The sequence below is a fragment of the Tachypleus tridentatus genome, chromosome 7 (genome assembly GCF_004210375.1).
Source record: "Tachypleus tridentatus isolate NWPU-2018 chromosome 7, ASM421037v1, whole genome shotgun sequence".
In the NCBI taxonomy this organism is placed as follows: Eukaryota; Metazoa; Arthropoda; class Merostomata; order Xiphosura; family Limulidae; genus Tachypleus; species Tachypleus tridentatus.
In genome coordinates, this window is record NC_134831.1 from 2,193,693 (window position 1) to 2,210,821 (window position 17,129).

A 17,129-nucleotide genomic window follows, 5' to 3' on the forward strand; every position below is an offset into this window, starting at 1 on the left:
CCACCGTTGGTCTTTTACCAACGAATAGTGGGATTGACCGTCATATTATAACGCTTCCAAGGCTGAAAGGACAAGCATGTTTGGTGTGACGGGTTGAAATATGAAGTTATATATTATACTACCGTAATATTTTGATAATAAGATCCGTTATTAAAAAGGTTAATTAATTCATCTCCGAAACTATAACAAAAATCAGTCAGTATTCTAACTTAGTCATATCATGAAATGTCACATTGCAAATTTTCCCGTTTGATCCACAAACAGCCGGATAAATAATTTTCATCAATGCATATATTTATTCAACTGGTTTTTGCTTGTTTCGTAAAACAAACTTGTTAATATGTACTTTTCTTATCAAAAAATAAAATAATACAAAACAAATGACACATTTTTAAGCAAAATTAATTACACAGGGTGTACAAACATCATGTTCTATGCTACTCGTGTGACAATAAAAATTTGTTTGTTAGTTTGTTTTATATGAGTGTTTACATTCCTTTCAAGCGCGACATAATGTTTAGTATTTCTCCGACACTACACTTTGATCAGCTTAGTAGTGTCAAGCACTCCGAAGTTCTGGTTGAGGACGTAGTATTTCTCGGACTCGCTGCAAGAGATGGCAGCTTCGGGGTCAGCACAAGTCATGGTAGCTTGGTCGAATACGGTCAGGTTTCCACATATGAAGCTGTAGTGCTTCTTCGGTGGGACACACACGTGAAAGACCTTACAGTCATTGGACATGTCAGCGTAATATCCATAGATTCTGTCTTGGCACGAGAAAGAAATATCCAAGTTACTCACTAGAAGCTCTGCTCCCGCAGGTAACTTGAAGGAAAAAACTTCGGACTGGCGTCTAACACGCTAAATATTTACAATTTGAGTGGTTAGTACATGGTGTTATGTAAAAAGCTAGGAACAGAAGATAAAATTATGAACATATAACATATGGAAGGATATATTTCGTATCAATGTCACATGGTACTTGCATATATTCCAAAAACAAAGTCACAAAACCAAAAAATCATAATTTGAGTGTTTTCTGAAGGTAGACGTACCTCTCTTCCTCAAAGCTAAATTATGGAAAAAACCAAAAAAAACTTCGAGTTATCAGGTGTTTAGTGATCTGTCCTAAATTCGAATTTCTTGTATCATCTGTGATAAATTACAAGGAACAACAGCTGCCAAAGTTTAAATTACCTTAGTGCAGGGTTTCTCAGCCTGGGTTGCATGAAACCCTAAGTTTCCGAAAACCGGATTCAAGTGTTTCGCAAGAAATAAATTTGTTTGTTTTTAAATTTGGCGCAAAGCTACACGAGTGCTATCCGCTCTAGCAGTCCCTAGTTTAGCAGTGTAAGACTAGAGGGAAAGCGGCTAGTCATTAACACCCACCGCTTTTTACCAACGAATAGTGGGATTGACCGTCACATTATAACGTCCCAACTACTGAAAGAGCGAGAATGTTTGGTGTGACTGGGATGCGAACCCACAACGCTTAAATTACAAGTCGAACGCCTTAACCATGTGGTCATCCCGGCTGCTTAGAATGCTAACAATTTAGAACGATGTACATAATAAAAATTGCTAGCCGATTGTTCAGTTAACCACCTGGCCATGCCGGGCCACACAACTTTGTAACAGTAGTAATACTGTAAACTTATTTACAAATATTATTGTGCTACTAGGTTAAAACAAATATATGTTACTAGGACTAATTACAATTAAATAAATTTAAATTCATGTTATCTTTCATTTTCCCCTGCAACAATAATATAATAAATATAATGTGTTTCTCTTATAAATGTAAGCTTCACAGCGGTATGTTTCAGGACTTAACTGGGTTTCAATAATCATAGTGAGCAGAAAACAGAAGCCAGTTGTGTAGCTTTGCGCTCTTTTACAAACAAAGCTCACATATATATGTAAGATAGGGTTCCAGTACAAATACATTTTCGAATAATGGTTCGATGGTAACATAAAGGTTGAGCTACTGGTTTGGTATATTTTGTACTACGAATAAACAGTTGTATATCTCATTCTGTTTTCTGTCGAGTTACGACAACTAAAGACAGGATACTCTGTATTTGAAGAGAATAAATATTTCTGATACTTCTGTTCATTAGCTGAAACATAGAAAGTTACTGAGAAAGCAACATTTATTAATTTGAAATACATAATCATCTTATAAATTTTGTGATCATGTTGGTAGATAAACTGTTAATAAATGGAAAGAATCAGTCACTATCACGTGAAGATGAAGAAAACACAATAAAAAAAGGTGTTAATTAAGCTTCCTGTAAAACATGTTTAGGGTTAGGTCAACTAATCTGACCCCGACAGCAGTTGAACTAGAACTTACCAAGAGATTTGAAGCTCTTGCAATAACAATGCAGACAGCTAGAAAAAGAAATAAAAAAACAGGAAAATTTCAACGAAATACACTGAGAAAAAATGTTATTTAAATAGTAAAGGGAAATTATTGTTGACTTTCTAAGTGAATTTGACAAAATCATTGAAAGTTAATATGCATGTGGTTATGTATTCTGTTGAGTTTCAGTAATGGTTTCTATTATGCATAATTTGTTTTATTGTTGGTTTGAAAAATATAATTATTTAATTAATTATATGCCAAAATGTAAATAATTAGTAAAAGTAAACACAATCTCAGTGTTTTACTTTTCTGTTGATATTTATATTAAAACTCTTATAAATTGATATTATTACAATTTTAGTTTATAAATAGATAAAATAATTCCTTATTACAGAGAATTTGATTGGGATCGTTATAGATTTTCGAACTTCAAGAAATGTACTGGTGCTACAGGTAGAGGAGGTTTAACATTGAGAAAGCGACTTACCCAACAGGAATACAGCTTTCATAATGATGTTTGCTAACACGAAAAAGAAACAAGAAAGCTTTGCTTCAATTGGTGGAAAATCTTGCGAGTTTGTGAGAAAGCTAATGCTTTGGTTAAATTGATATATTAAATAGTAAAACTGAATATGCTAAAAAGAAAGAGTTATAGCCATAATTAAAAAAAATGTTTTAATTTGTATTAATATTAAAAAAACAAACAGTACAGATTGGAATTTCAGTGTCTGAGAAACAATAGGTCTTTAAAAGGAGTAACGAATTTTAAAAATAATATGCAATTGAATATAGAATATGAAACCAAAAATTTCAAGATCTTTATTTTAGATAGTCATTCATTTATATCCGTGATCTTACCTCAGCTACATAAAACCCACAGCCAGCGTCTCCTAGGGAAGATTAAATATTTTCCTTGTTCATTTTCCCCTTTTATATCAAACTTGAGTTCTCTGGTGGCTTCAAGGATACTATCGAAGGAGATATGTGGGTTAGGAAGTGCGTCTTAAGCGTTACGGAAAAATCAGTCATTTTAAGTTATTCTACGTCATTAGGTCAAGGGTCAACCAGAAGATGATCCTACCAGGTGAACAAGGTTTGTTTACTTTTTCGTGTTAGAAACAGAGTTGTTGAACAAGTAGCTAGAATGCAAAACAAAATTAGAAACCTGTTCATCCAGGGTTACTAGTTACAAATAAAACATGTAATTTATAAATGGCATTTATTAGCTTGTAACAGATTCGTTTGGCGAGATACCTAGAAACTAAAGAATGGTTGAGTTGTAGCTATGGCAACATGGCAGATTCTTGACAACTACTGTCATGTTTCAGTCATGTAACATTTCGAAATACAACAAAAGATAAACACTTGTATAATTTAATGTTGAGGTAAAATATTTCAGAAAAAAACCCCACAAAAATATAGTTTTTATAGCACTATAAAATTCTCGAATGAAGATTTAATTGTTTGCTTGTTTTTGAATTTCGCGCAAAGCGACTCGACGGCTATCTGCGCTGGCCGTTCCTAATGTAGCAACGAATAGTGGGATTGACCGAAACATTATAACGCTCCCATGACTGAAAGGACGGGCACCTTTGGTGCGACTGGGATTCGAACCCGCGACCCTCGGATTAGGAGTCGAACGCCTTAACACACTTGGCCATGCCTAAATTTTGAATCCGACTAGTGGCTTAGCGATATGTCCGTAGACTTACCCCGCTAACAACCGGCTTTTGATACTGGTGGACACAGCACAGATTGCCATCGTGTAGCGAAGATTTAATATCGAGCAAGAGAAATATTTCCTCTGCAAAAGTTACACATCAGGGGAGAGGACATGCATCGTGGATTCCACGGAACGCATTTAAAATAATTATACTTTGGATAAGCGGATTCTAGCGATGTAAGATCCGCAGATATGCCGCTGTGCCACTGGAGGCTGTTTATTATGTAACTTACGTAAAACTACACAATTTAAAAATTCTTTGTTGTTGTTTATATCCCTTTGTTTCCACCATATGAAGGTTACTCATCCTACAAAGTTGCTAAACCGAAGTCGTCCTTGGGTTTGTGGCATTCGCCATGCCCACTTGGCGCTAATGTGTTGTTTTGTTTTGTTTACAAATGTGCTTTGTATTTAATACCTTGTATTAGAAAAATAACATTTAGTTGCCAATGAGTTTTGGCGAGAGTCACAGAAACATTGAATACGTAATCTATGAATAACTTGGGTTTCACCTGTTTCAGGTTAGTCAATAAAACGTAAGCGACTTGCTAACCTTGTTCTCAGGTATTAAAGAAAGTTTAGATGTTGATAAAATATGGAATAACCAAAGTAATAAAGATAAACTACTTTTGTATATATCTTGCTTTATAATTTTCGGTTCTAAGTAGATCAGTTTAAGATTTAGCATTGCCATTTTTATTTTTAACATTCTTTTTCAAATTATAAAAATAAGAGTTTTTAATAGAAAATAAAACTGTGATATTCGAGATTGTAAAATTATTACAAAACACGATGGTTAAAACTTGAAAAGCTTAATGAAACAATATGTCTGTCGAATAGTTTAAGACAGAATTTTTAAAAAATTGTCGTCGCGCAATAAATTTTGCCAGAACTGTAAATCAGTTGGTCAAACTTATAAATTTTACATTTAATCGAAAAACAAACAACAACTATTGTTCTCGTTCAATAAATAAATAAAATAATAATAATATAACACTTTTAACAACTTTAAATTCGTATGAACAATACAAATTACAATAAGATAACGTGATCATTAGTATATCTGTATTTTATTTTTTATGTAATTACTACTCTATAATTTACTGATGATTATATTTCGCTCCAGCTGGTGCAGCAATAAGTTTAAATTTCGCGCAAAGCTACACGAGGGCTATCTATTTGTGTGCATGAGCTATCCTTAACTTTGAAGCGATAGACTAGAAGGATGGCAACAAGACAGCTTCTGATTCACACAGCTACTCTTGTCTGACCAAATACTGGAATATGACTGTCACCTTTATAACGCATCTATGGACTTCATATCCACAGTCCAGCACGATAAATCTTAAACCTTTATAGTTTACCTTGTGTTCTTCCTCACAGTTGCAGCATTTTGGTTTGGGGTTTTGCTTAGTGCTTTTGTAATATGTGGTGGTTATCTTCACAGCCTACACAACGCGCAGTTGCTTGACATACTGCTGCTACATGTCCAAACCTTCACTGAAGTTCGGTTGTTTGGTTTGGTTTGTTTTTGAGCGAAATTCAAAACAAACAAACACACTGATTTTTACCTTTACACAGAACTCAAGGTGAAAACTCTTTAAAAACTATTTTATTATTCAGTTGATATAATGTTGATATAAAGGGTATGATGTTGATAAGGATATAATGTTGTTGAGGTTATAACGTTACTAAGGGTATAATAAACATTATAATGGTATAATGTTGATAAATATATAATGTCGTTAAGGATACAATGTTGACAAAGATATAATGTTGTTAATGTTATAATGTTGATAAATATATAATGTTGTAAATGTTATAATGTTGACAAAGATATAATGTTGGCAAAGGTATAATGTTGAAGACTCAGAACAAAAGATAGTGTCTTCTTGAAGAAATATGAGAAACCAAAGTTTTACGTTATAAACAAAACACACCAAAATGAAAAATTAAACAAAAAACCTTTTTTAAAAAATATGGTTATAATATAATTAATCAGAGGTTGGGATTTACTGTTTTTAACAGTCCTTCCTCATGATTTTGTTTACCTATTGAACTTCATTTAAATGTATTTATTTAATTTCACTAATATATATTTATATGTAAATATTTCTAATTTAATTTAGGTTGCTATACCGTGAAGAAAAACAGACTGAAAACCTAATAGAAAGTGTCACTTTGCTGAGACAAAAATGTTTGTTTTTGCAGTATACGTTTTGCAAATCCAAGTGTTACTACGATCGTGGGCCCGGCATGGCCAAGCGCGTTAAGGCGTGCGACTCGTAATCTGAGGGCCGCGGGTTCGCATCCGAGTCGCGCCAAACGTGCTCGCCCTCCTAGCCGTGGGGGCGTTATAATGTGACGGTCAATCCCACTATTCGTTGGTAAATGAGTAGCCCAAGAGTTGGCGGTGGGTGGTGATGACTAGCTGCTGCTTTCCCTCTAGTCTTACACTGCTAAATTAAGGACGGCAAGCACAGATAGCCCTCGAGTAGCTTTGTGCGAAATTCCAAAACAAACAAACTACGGTCGTAAAGTCGTATTATTACTTTTGACATACATGCATCTAAAGAAAACAAAATAAAGTGTAAAAAGCAGAGGAGATGATGAAACGTGTCAAAGCAGGTGAGAGGAAATGTGTTGAAAGAAGCTAAGATGATGAAATGTGTTGAAAGAAACTAAGGTGATGAAAGGTGTTAAAAAGTAGCTGAAGTAACAATATTTGTCGTAGGAGCTAAATAAATGAAGTGTGTTTAGAATGTCTGAGGTAAAAAATGATTTTATAGTAGTATTTGTTTGGCCCTCTAACGGTGTCAATTCGTGCAACTTACCACCAATTTGTTTATTGAGTATTTTCAACTATGGTAATGAACAGATTGATTTAATGTTTTACAAATTCGATATAATTTTACATGCCCACCTTGTTACGCTAACGTATACGATAAAAATCGTGCATTTAGATACAAGAGAGAAATCACACATTCCTTTTGTGAAGAGCCAAAGAACGTTGTTGTTTAGTGTGTACTAATGCCATTTAAAAGTACAATTACAGTGTCCTACTCTTTGTTTTGTTCTCATTTCAACCCTGTAGCTATCCTCAAAGTAACGAGGATTAAATCAAAACAAATGAACCAACGGTCTTTTAACATGTTCCACGAAAACAGAAGAACATGCCATTCTTTTCATTTTAATTCGCATGCTAGAATGTTTGATTTTTTCATTGAAAATGTGATAAATTTGTAGACTTTGTCCTTGATTTTATATACATTTTCTACACAACGAATCCATTACTTACCCTACAGTTTTTATATACATTTTCTACACAACGAATCCATTACTTACCCTACACTTTCGTTTCCAGTGATATTTGAAGAGAAATGTTATTTTGTTTAATATTTACATATTTTACTATACTAGGCTATTAGTTAATATGTTGCCTCCTTCGTGACAATAGGTTTAATAATTATTTGTAATTTTAGTGGGTTATTCCTTTGGTTTTAAAGGTGCCACAGAACAGCGTCCTCCTTAGTTTGTACTTGTTAAAGGGAAACTGCTTTCCAACTCGACAGCCTTTCCATGACATATACTTATGAAGTGGGTAGTCTCAAACAGTTCTGACCCAGTTAGCAAGCAATGCAGAAGAATGACGTAGAAAATTCAACATCTCTGTGTTATTCGTTCAAAATAAACTGTGTAAGTTACTTACTTCTCTTTGATAAGTTTTTTCTTATCCTCTGGTACTTAGCCCTAATTTCCTTGCTGCTCAAACTCGCTGTATTATCGGTGTTAATATTATAAGCTATGCCTAATCACGCTTTCTCCCTTGATTTGTGTCGATATTCAGTAAAAATCGAATTAAACGTAGCTTCTAGAGAAATACTTCAGATCCTGTTAGCTCAGCGGTAAGCTTGACAACTTATAATGCTAAAATTCGTGGTTCAGTACCAGTGGTGAGCAGAGCGCGCGTAGACTGTGTGTAGTTTTGTACTCAGAGACCAAACAAACTGAGAAAAATCAAAGCATTTTTAAATACGTTCGAGCACCAATTAACAACTACAACTCCTCCTCAGTAGAGATGGATACTCATACGACTATTTCTATTTTGCAAAAACGTAAAAGAAAAGAAAGCAACGATACAACTTGGCGAAAGCGAAACGTTTTACAAGCCAAAAGTGTAATTAGGTTTCTTGGTCGTTTGCTGTTAAGTGTAAAGCTTTACAGTTAGTTTTCTACACAGAATCCACAGCAAGGATGGAACCCTCAAATTAAGAGTTATGAATATCTTAAAGTCTATCGCTGAGCCACCGAGAGTGGTGTATTTAAAAGAATACCCAAGCTTGCTAGTTAAAAAAAACCAACAAAAAACTGAAGATAGTCTATGAAGTTTTGACTACCATAACGTTTCGTTATGGTAGTGAAATTGAAAGTTCTTCACGCCTGAAACTAACAGTAGAAGATTGACGATGTTGGTTATATAATTAAGGCTATTACATTGAATTTGTTGTTTCTATACATTATGTTAGTTATCGAAAAAACAAAGACAAAAATCGTTTTATACCAATATGAAATGATAGTAATAAAGAGAAGTAACACAAATCCTGTTTGACAGTGTCACCTACAAGTAACAATATTAGATATATAATTAATAAAGATACTGCAAATCCTGTTTAACAACGAAACCTGCAAGTAACAATATTTGATGCATAATTAATAAAGGTACTGCAAATCCTGTTTAACAACAAAACCTACAAGTAACAATATTAGATACAAAATTAATAAAGATACTGCAAATTCTGTTTAACAACGAAACCTACAAGTAACAATATTTGATGCATAATTAATAAAGATACTGCAAATTCTGTTTAACAACGAAACCTACAAGTAACAATATTTGATGCATAATTAATAAAGAAACTGCAAATCCTGTTTAACAACGAAACCTACAGTAACAATATTTGATGCATAATTAATAAAGATACTGCAAATCCTGTTTGACAACGAAACCCACAAGTAACAATATTAGATACAAAATTAATAAAGATACTGCAAATTCTGTTTAACAACGAAACCTACAAGTAACAATATTTGATGCATAATTAATAAAGATACTACAAATCCTGTTAAACACCAGAACCTACAAGTAACAATATTTGATGCATAATTAATAATGATAATGCAAATCCTGTTTAACAACAAATAGCTGTTACACTATTCTGTCACGACGACCTTTAGCGTTAGATTAAATGAATCACCGTGTACAAGTGAATAAACTTAAAACAAACAGCAGTTGTTAAAGTAATATTACTTTATAATCTGGGTTATTGAAGACTGAAGAGGACTTTTATATTATTATTTAAACCTTGAAACTAAAGAAAGTTGCTTGAATCTTTCTACGTCTTCACCGTACTCAACAAAACGGTTATTTGCTCTCTAACCACCACGGTTTCTAGATTTGCAAGCCTGCTGTATCACTGAAAGCAATCAACAAAACAAAACTAGAAAAGGTGTAATACAACCAAAGCATAATGTTAGTGAAAACTGTCAAAACATAAGAATATCTTAACTGTTGTAATATTAATGTGTCAGTTGGTGTTTTTTTTCGTGATTTCTTAGTTAGACAACTGCTTGCTTTACTTGCGTCAGTGGAAGTTTTCTTTTTGGCTTCTCAACTAGACAACTAGCCAATAAAAGCATGCAGCCGTGCTTGCTCTCTGGGCTTGAAATTTTACTTTTCATTAGGAATAATAAAGTTTAAACATTATAAGAATAAATAGAGATTGTATGTAAATATGAATATCAAGGTGTGCTTCTTTCTTTACAAATTCCTGGATACGCCACGTTTTATACGATTGTCTCTCAATAGAACTGACGTTATTGTTTCAACGAATGACGAAATCGACTTTTAATAAATTCCCGGTTTTGCATATACGAGTATTGTTAAAACGTTAAAATAACGCTAATTCTTTCTCTTTCTCATTTTAGAGAACTAGCTAAAGTTTAATAAGAGGACTGTTCTCATTTTTTACACATGTGAAGAAATGAAGTTTGTGAACATTAAAGAGTTTGTTTTATTACAATAGGTGACTTAAAAAAACAACAACCAACAGTTAGAGGAGGCCTAGTTTCTTTAATCATAGCCAAATGGGAATTCGTATTTCTTCACGGCTCGTCAGTATCACAAGATGTTATCACTATCACGAAAGAAGAAATATAACCACGTTTGTTTCGTTATATATTTGTTCAAAGTTTCCAAACATTTTGTAAAATGAGATGTCGCTTTCGTTTGAGGGAAAAGGGGGAGAAATATTTTTTTTTTTAATTTCGCGCAACGGGGATTCGAACCAGCGACCCTCAGATCAGAAAGAGAACGCCATAGCCACCGGGCCTAGGGAAGAAAGAAAAGAGAGGGAATGAAAGAGGTGAACAAGATAAAAAACAATTTATTCTACGCAGTGACGTAGCCACTCGGTGTGGGCAGAAAATTTGAATGGGATAATAATAAAAAGGCTGAAATTGATTAAACATCTGAATGCAACTGTCATTAAAAACAAATCAAATCAAATCAAACGTAACCCGAGGGTTGCGGGTTCTAATCCCTATGACACCAAAACATGCTCGCCGTTTCAGCCTTGGGGGCGTTATAATGTGACGGTGAATCTCACTATTCGTTGGTAAAGAGAAGCCTAAGAGTTGGCAGTGAGTGGTGATAACTTGCTGCCTTCCCTGTCATCTTACACTGTTAAATTAGGGATGGCTAGCGCTGATAGCTCTCGTGTAGTTTTGCGCGAAATTAAAAACAAACAAACGTAACAGCGTTAAAAGAAATTTTACTTTTTAAATTGAATGATACACAAAGAATTTACCATATATAAAACCTGTGTGATCAATATTTCTAGATTTTACAGGGGTGCCGAGCCCCCCTTCCCGGCCACGTATCTGAATCTCGGATGGTACATTTTATTTTATTAAGGTCAAGAAAGGTAAAGTTTTACTCTCAGTCCTGCCATACAGCTTCGAGATAAGAGAAAGTGGACTCGCTTTTGTTAGTCCACTAATTAACACAGTGGGAGTTAGGCTTGTAGGAGTATACATAGCCACTACCGGGTACCATAGATCTTATCAAAAATGTTCAAAGACCATGACTTCCTGCTGATCCCCATCAGTGATCTTTTTCTAGATTATTGAACATCACATTCTAAAGTATGAGTAAAATGGAACCACGCGACTTATTTCACATGCGTTTCTTTAGTTATTTGATAAAAAAAGTTTATACCTTCGAATTTTTATCTCACCTGATAATAGAGCTTAACAAAATTATCTCATACGTTATATATAAAAGGTTGGTTGACAAAAGTCTAATTCTAAATACCTCAGGTAAGCCTCCCACATAGGTCTAATTTACATATTTATTATACGATTTACAAACCCTCTCACTTCTATACAATAGCATAATGTGTCGGTCCGGCATGGCCAGATGGTTAGGACCAACGATTCGTAATCGTAGGGTTGCGGGTTTGAATCCCCGTCGCACCAAACATGCTTGCTCTTTTAGCTGTGGGGGCATTATAACGTGACGGTCAATCCCAATATTCGTTGGTAAAAGAGTAACCAAAGACTTGGCGGTTTGGGTGATGAATAGCTGCCTTCCCTCCGGTCTTACATTGCTAAATTAGGGACGGCTAGCGCAGATAGCCCTCGTACAGAGTTGCGCGAAATTAAAAACAAACAAACAAAACATAATGTTTTGTCGGGTTTCGACACGTGGGTGTTGCAAACTACAAATAGTTTATGTGTAGCTTCCTATATCTATAATTAAATAAACAAAAAACTTACATTTATTTAGCGATGTTGAAAAGGAGGTAGGTAAAAGAGACATCTGATACCTTAAACATACATGTTTAATTATTTATGTTTAATATCGCAGAATGAGCACTTTGAATGTCAGAAAAATCTATTACGTGATTCAATGTTACTTATTGTTGTGTAGAACGATTTTAAAGAATAAACTTCTCCATTCATCCATAGGGAAGCTGTCTTTCAAGGTATTAATGTCACGTTCTGGACGAATCTTAATTATATGTGTAATGTATTTTTTTTTCGAGTCCTCAAATCACTTACGATCGTGGGGTATATTGTGCTAATTCTCGGGCAAGTGTACTTGCTAGTGCCCACATTCTCTCCATGTAACTTCACTTTTTAATATCAGAGACAGTTATGAGCAGATAACCCTCTTGTTGCTTTTCACGAAATCCAATAAAATAAACACACAATTTTTGCTACAAATCGGAGAGTACGAACGGATTTTACAAAATTCACAATACATATATACATGTAAATACTGTTCAGTTTCGAATTCAGATTATTAATTTATTCCATTTCTCGCGGCATGACGACATTGTTTACTTCATCAGCTGAGTACAAGAATAAAAATATAAAATAGCTTTTTTTTTGTGACTGTGCGTGTATGGATGACGTTTGGCACACTTTCTGGACACTGACCACTGACTGTCATCGCCTCGTTTTGTCACTTCTTTGCCTCGGCCACACACTTCTGAAACCCAATGTGTAAAAGGAAAATTACCCAAATTCACAAAACATTCCAGTCTTCTGGTCCTCACGAGTGGGTGACGAAGGAGAATGAAAACATTTTCCAGCCTCCCAGTTGGGACAGAACGCTTCTAGCGCCCCCTTCTCTACACTGAATAACTGGCGCAGTTTCTGTTCTGTCTGTAAGAAAGCTAGAAATACATCAATTATACATGATTTGTGAGACACAGAGGATACGATCGAGTAACTTAAAATTGGATTCGTATTATAAAATATTCCAAGGAATAATAGCTCATTAGTTGTTCGTTTGTTTTTCTAAAAAGGGAATTCGTCTGTTATATCTAAAAGTTTATAAATGGAGCTGATTTTAATGAGAAGTAATTATCAAAGCAGTTGTTTGAGTATCTCTAGTTTTTGCTTGGGTAATTAGGTGATAGAGCCCGTTAAACCTTTTTTTACCACGGTTTTGGACTGCCCATTAGATTGGTATTTTTAACGCAGTTTTGTTGATTACTTTGAAAACTGGCGACTAAACAATGTGGATACAGAGGTCAGAATAATTGAGGATCACGTGCTTTCACGGGTTATGCAAGTACAATATATACTCGTATACATAATTTTAATGTAGCAGAGAGTTCTATTTTGTAATTAAGACATCTACAGTAAAAAATAAAGAACGCGATGTGACGTTTAAAATAAAAGGCAGTGGTATTAGATAAGACAAAAAACACATTCTTGTCCTGGTAGCAGTATTGGTAATACTAAGTGACCCCAAAACAAATTCTTCTTCTGACAATTGTGTTGTTAAAACTAAGTGTCCACAGAACAAATATTTGTTCTGGCAGCTACATCGTCAGAATACAAAATACATTCTTGTTTTGACAACTATAATTTTAACACTAAGTATCCATAAAACACATTCTTGTTCTGGCACCTGTATACACACTAAGTATACACAAACGTATTTTGAGGCTAACTTAGGTTCAGGATAATGTCTTTCAATGCAGTCTTTTCGATAATGAATTTTGTCAGCAATTTGCTGGAATATAACTTGAAGAATATGAGTTATTTGGACTGGTCAGCCAGAATAAATGGAGTTGTTTTATTGTATTTCATGTGAAGAAATAAGTTCGGAATAAGTTGGTTGGTCATGTTTGAACAAAGCCAAACGGGTTAATGGGTTATCTGCTGTGTTCACAGCGGGGAATCAAACACTGAATTTTAGTGTTCTAAGTCTGTATACCTCTCACAGGGGGACAAGTATACCTCTCACCCTCTCACAGGGGACAAGTATACCTCTCACAGGGGACAAGATAAATTCAGGTTCTTTGGTTGAATTCTTTCAGCTTTCTCATCAACACTTGAAAAGAGCCAAACTGATCAGTTTAGTGACGCCAGTATAAAGAAACCCACAATTTACATTTGCACAAGTAAAGTTACACTTGGGTACCTTTCGTATAAAATACCATCTCTCATGAATTAATAATAATACAATCCTCATCCATCTCAAATTAAATCAAATACGAATTTATTTGTGTGTGTTTTTTTCTTGGAGCAAAGCCACATTAGGCTACCTACTGAGTTCATCGAGGGGAATCGAACCCCTGATTTTGGAATTGTAAATCCTAAGACTTATCACTATACCAGCGGGGTACACGAATTTATGAAGAAAACAAATCCACATGTTTCAGATTTGGTATTTAACTTTGCCCAAGGAAACAAATTTTATGTAATACTTCTCTCGAAAACAAATACCATGTAAATGGATTTTTATTAATTTTCTCTTAGCTGTGATAGTTGACAGAAACGTTTAACCTTGCGTGGGCTCTCAGCTCAACTGAGCGCTCCGCACTATGGCGTAATTTGAGTATATGTGTCAATCCAACCTGACAAAAAATGTCTCACAGAAATATTCAATTGAGATTTCCTCCCAAGCTTGATCGTGGCGTCCCTGAAAATGACGTCCCCTGTTATTCGACATTTTCAGCATGAACGGTTTCGTTTGAAAGACACATGTGCTAAACGCTAAAAATCATAGAAACTAAAGTCTTAATCATAGCTGCCTCTAGTTTAGAACTTGACAACTGAAAGGGGAAATGAAAGAAAACAGCCCCCCTTCATCTTCTTGGTACACTTAACCAAATAGTGGGATTAATTGTCTTTCTTATGACTCGTTCGCAGTGTGACCAGCGACATATTACATACTCGTATCTTGATTAATCCAATTCATAGTTTGACAGGCTAATCGCTAGAACATGATTAATCCATTTCTCAACTACATACATTATATTTATTGAAACAAATCAGTAGTTAAATACTGAAACACACAATATAAGCCATAATTCAAAGAAAGTGAAACCAACAAGTACAAAAATAATTCCAAAAACATTTAAACATTTCAATAAAGGCCGGTTAACAATTTATATTGACAAAGACGATAACGTTAGTCTGATGTCAGATTTCTTTGTTAATGGTTTCTACTAACTAAAATGATAATAACGTTAAATTTATATTGTCAGCTCTTATTGTAGATAGTGTCTTCTGATTAGGATGATGAAAATAGGCTTATGCTACTTATTATTATGGAAGATTCTGTTGCCCAAGACGATAACGTTAGCCCTGTTATGTCAAATATCTTTGTAAATGGCATCTTCAGGCTATAACGCTAAAGTTAGATTTATGTCAATCATCTTTATAAACCTGTATTGGCTGAGACACGTAAGGCGTACGTACGCTAGATATCTTTGTGAAAGGGTTTCACTGATTCCAAAAAGTAACAATAGGCTTATGTCAGTTATCTTTGTTAACCACTTCTACTGACCAAAATGATAAGTTTATGTCAGTCACGCTGTTCAGAGATATCTATGAGAAGTATCTCACGTTTAGATGTGATTAAAATCTAATATCAATAATATAATAAACAATAGTAATTAGTTATGATTCCGATTAGTTAATGTCCCTCACACGCATTAAGACACACTCTTTAAGTTAAGCAGATAAAATCATTAATGTATTGTTTATACAACTGATTAATGCGATCTCATGTTTAAATGTAATATATGAAAATGAAAACGAATCTTTTCGTTCACAGTTAAAAATCAGTTTGTTTGTTCTTTGAATTTTACTCGAAGGTTTTCTAGAGCTATTTGCACTGGACGTCCCTAATATAGAAGTGGCAGATTAGAAAGAAGGCAGCTAGTCAATACTACCTGCCACTAACTCTGGAATTACTCTTTTACCAATGAATAATGAGATGGACAATCCCATTATAATGCCTCCACTGGTGAAAGGACGAGAATGTTTTATGATGGAGGTCTGAATTCATGACCAACAGATTGCGAGTCGATCGCTCTACCATCACACCTAATTAACTTAAAACAGTGTTGATTACCATCTTTCATCATTTTTATAATGTGGTAAGTACGTAATCTTATACCAGCACTGCCATCTTTCTATACAGAAAGCGAGAACACGGTTAACAATTCATGTATCTTTATGTAGACAACAACCTGTTTTTAAACGATTCAGGTATCTTGTTGACCCAAAGATAGGGAGTTGACACAAGAAAGATGATGATGTCATAATTCCGTGACTGCACGAGTTGTTCCCTTGTACGGCATGTACATATAGTGATTATGGTCGATTTTTTTCTCGCTACCAGCCCCTTTTCTTGCAGATGAAATATTCGGCTAATCTTATCTTCGTTAATAAGAATGATGTTACGTATATTAATGAAAAGGTTATAAGTATTGAATAGTTTTATTATTATACCCAAGCCAACTTGATGATAGATTACAAGTGTAAAATGTTAATGGCAAAAAAGTGCTTTTTTGTTCACACACACAAAACGGAAATACATCCTGTAGAAAGGGAGGGGGCGCTGCTGCTCGTTTTTGATACAGTTTTATTTATTTACATTTGTTTTACGCCCGGCATGGCCAGGTGGTTAAGGCGCTCGATTCGTAATCTGAGAGTCGCGGTTTCGAATCCCTGTGACACCAAAGATGCTCGCCTTTTCAGTCATGGGGCATTATAATATGACCGTCAATCCCACTATCAATCCTTCCAGTGATGTAGTAGTTCAAGAATAGTCTTACACTGCTAAATTATGGATGGTTAGCGCAGATAGCCCTCGTGTAGCTTTGCAAGAAATTCAAACCAAACAACTGTTTTAACAAATCAGGATTTAATAATACTTAACAATGAGTATTATAGATAATATAATAGTGGTCGGTAAAAAGTTTCAACACATACATATATATAATATACACTGGAATACCAGACTATTTCATTTACTCCCTCTCCTTTATTTCTTTCTTCTACCAGTTTCTTGATTTTAAAGGATACCATTCAGGACACAAGTTTACTGAATCTTTTTCTTCTCTGTAGCCCCATCCAGTGATACAGTGGTAGGCTTACAGAGTTACAACGCTAGAGAGCGGGTTTCGATACCTGTGGTGAGCACAACACAGATGAACCATTGTGTAG

The 17,129-nt window shown here is 34.6% G+C and overlaps 2 protein-coding genes across 2 annotated transcripts in view; one reads left to right on the plus strand and one right to left on the minus strand.

Annotated features, from left to right (window-relative positions):
- Window positions 1–273: 273 nt before the first annotated feature.
- On the minus strand, window positions 274–3,342 carry LOC143254996 (uncharacterized). The gene is made up of 4 exons (XM_076509956.1): window positions 3,227–3,342; window positions 2,856–2,888; window positions 2,357–2,394; window positions 274–861 (listed from the first exon to the last, which is right to left on the minus strand). The coding sequence occupies exons 2-4, from the start codon at window positions 2,875–2,877 to the stop codon at window positions 535–537; spliced, it is 387 nt and encodes a 128-aa protein (XP_076366071.1). The 5' UTR covers window positions 2,878–2,888; window positions 3,227–3,342; the 3' UTR covers window positions 274–534.
- Window positions 3,343–4,482: 1,140 nt separating this feature from the next.
- Window positions 4,483–17,129, plus strand: part of LOC143254995 (U-scoloptoxin(01)-Cw1a-like) — a 28,358-nt gene continuing 15,711 nt past the window's right edge. Inside the window, exon 1 of the mRNA XM_076509954.1 lies at window positions 4,483–4,612. Coding sequence (XP_076366069.1) covers window positions 4,584–4,612 — 29 coding nt within the window. The 5' untranslated portion in view covers window positions 4,483–4,583. The remainder of the gene's footprint in view (window positions 4,613–17,129) is intronic.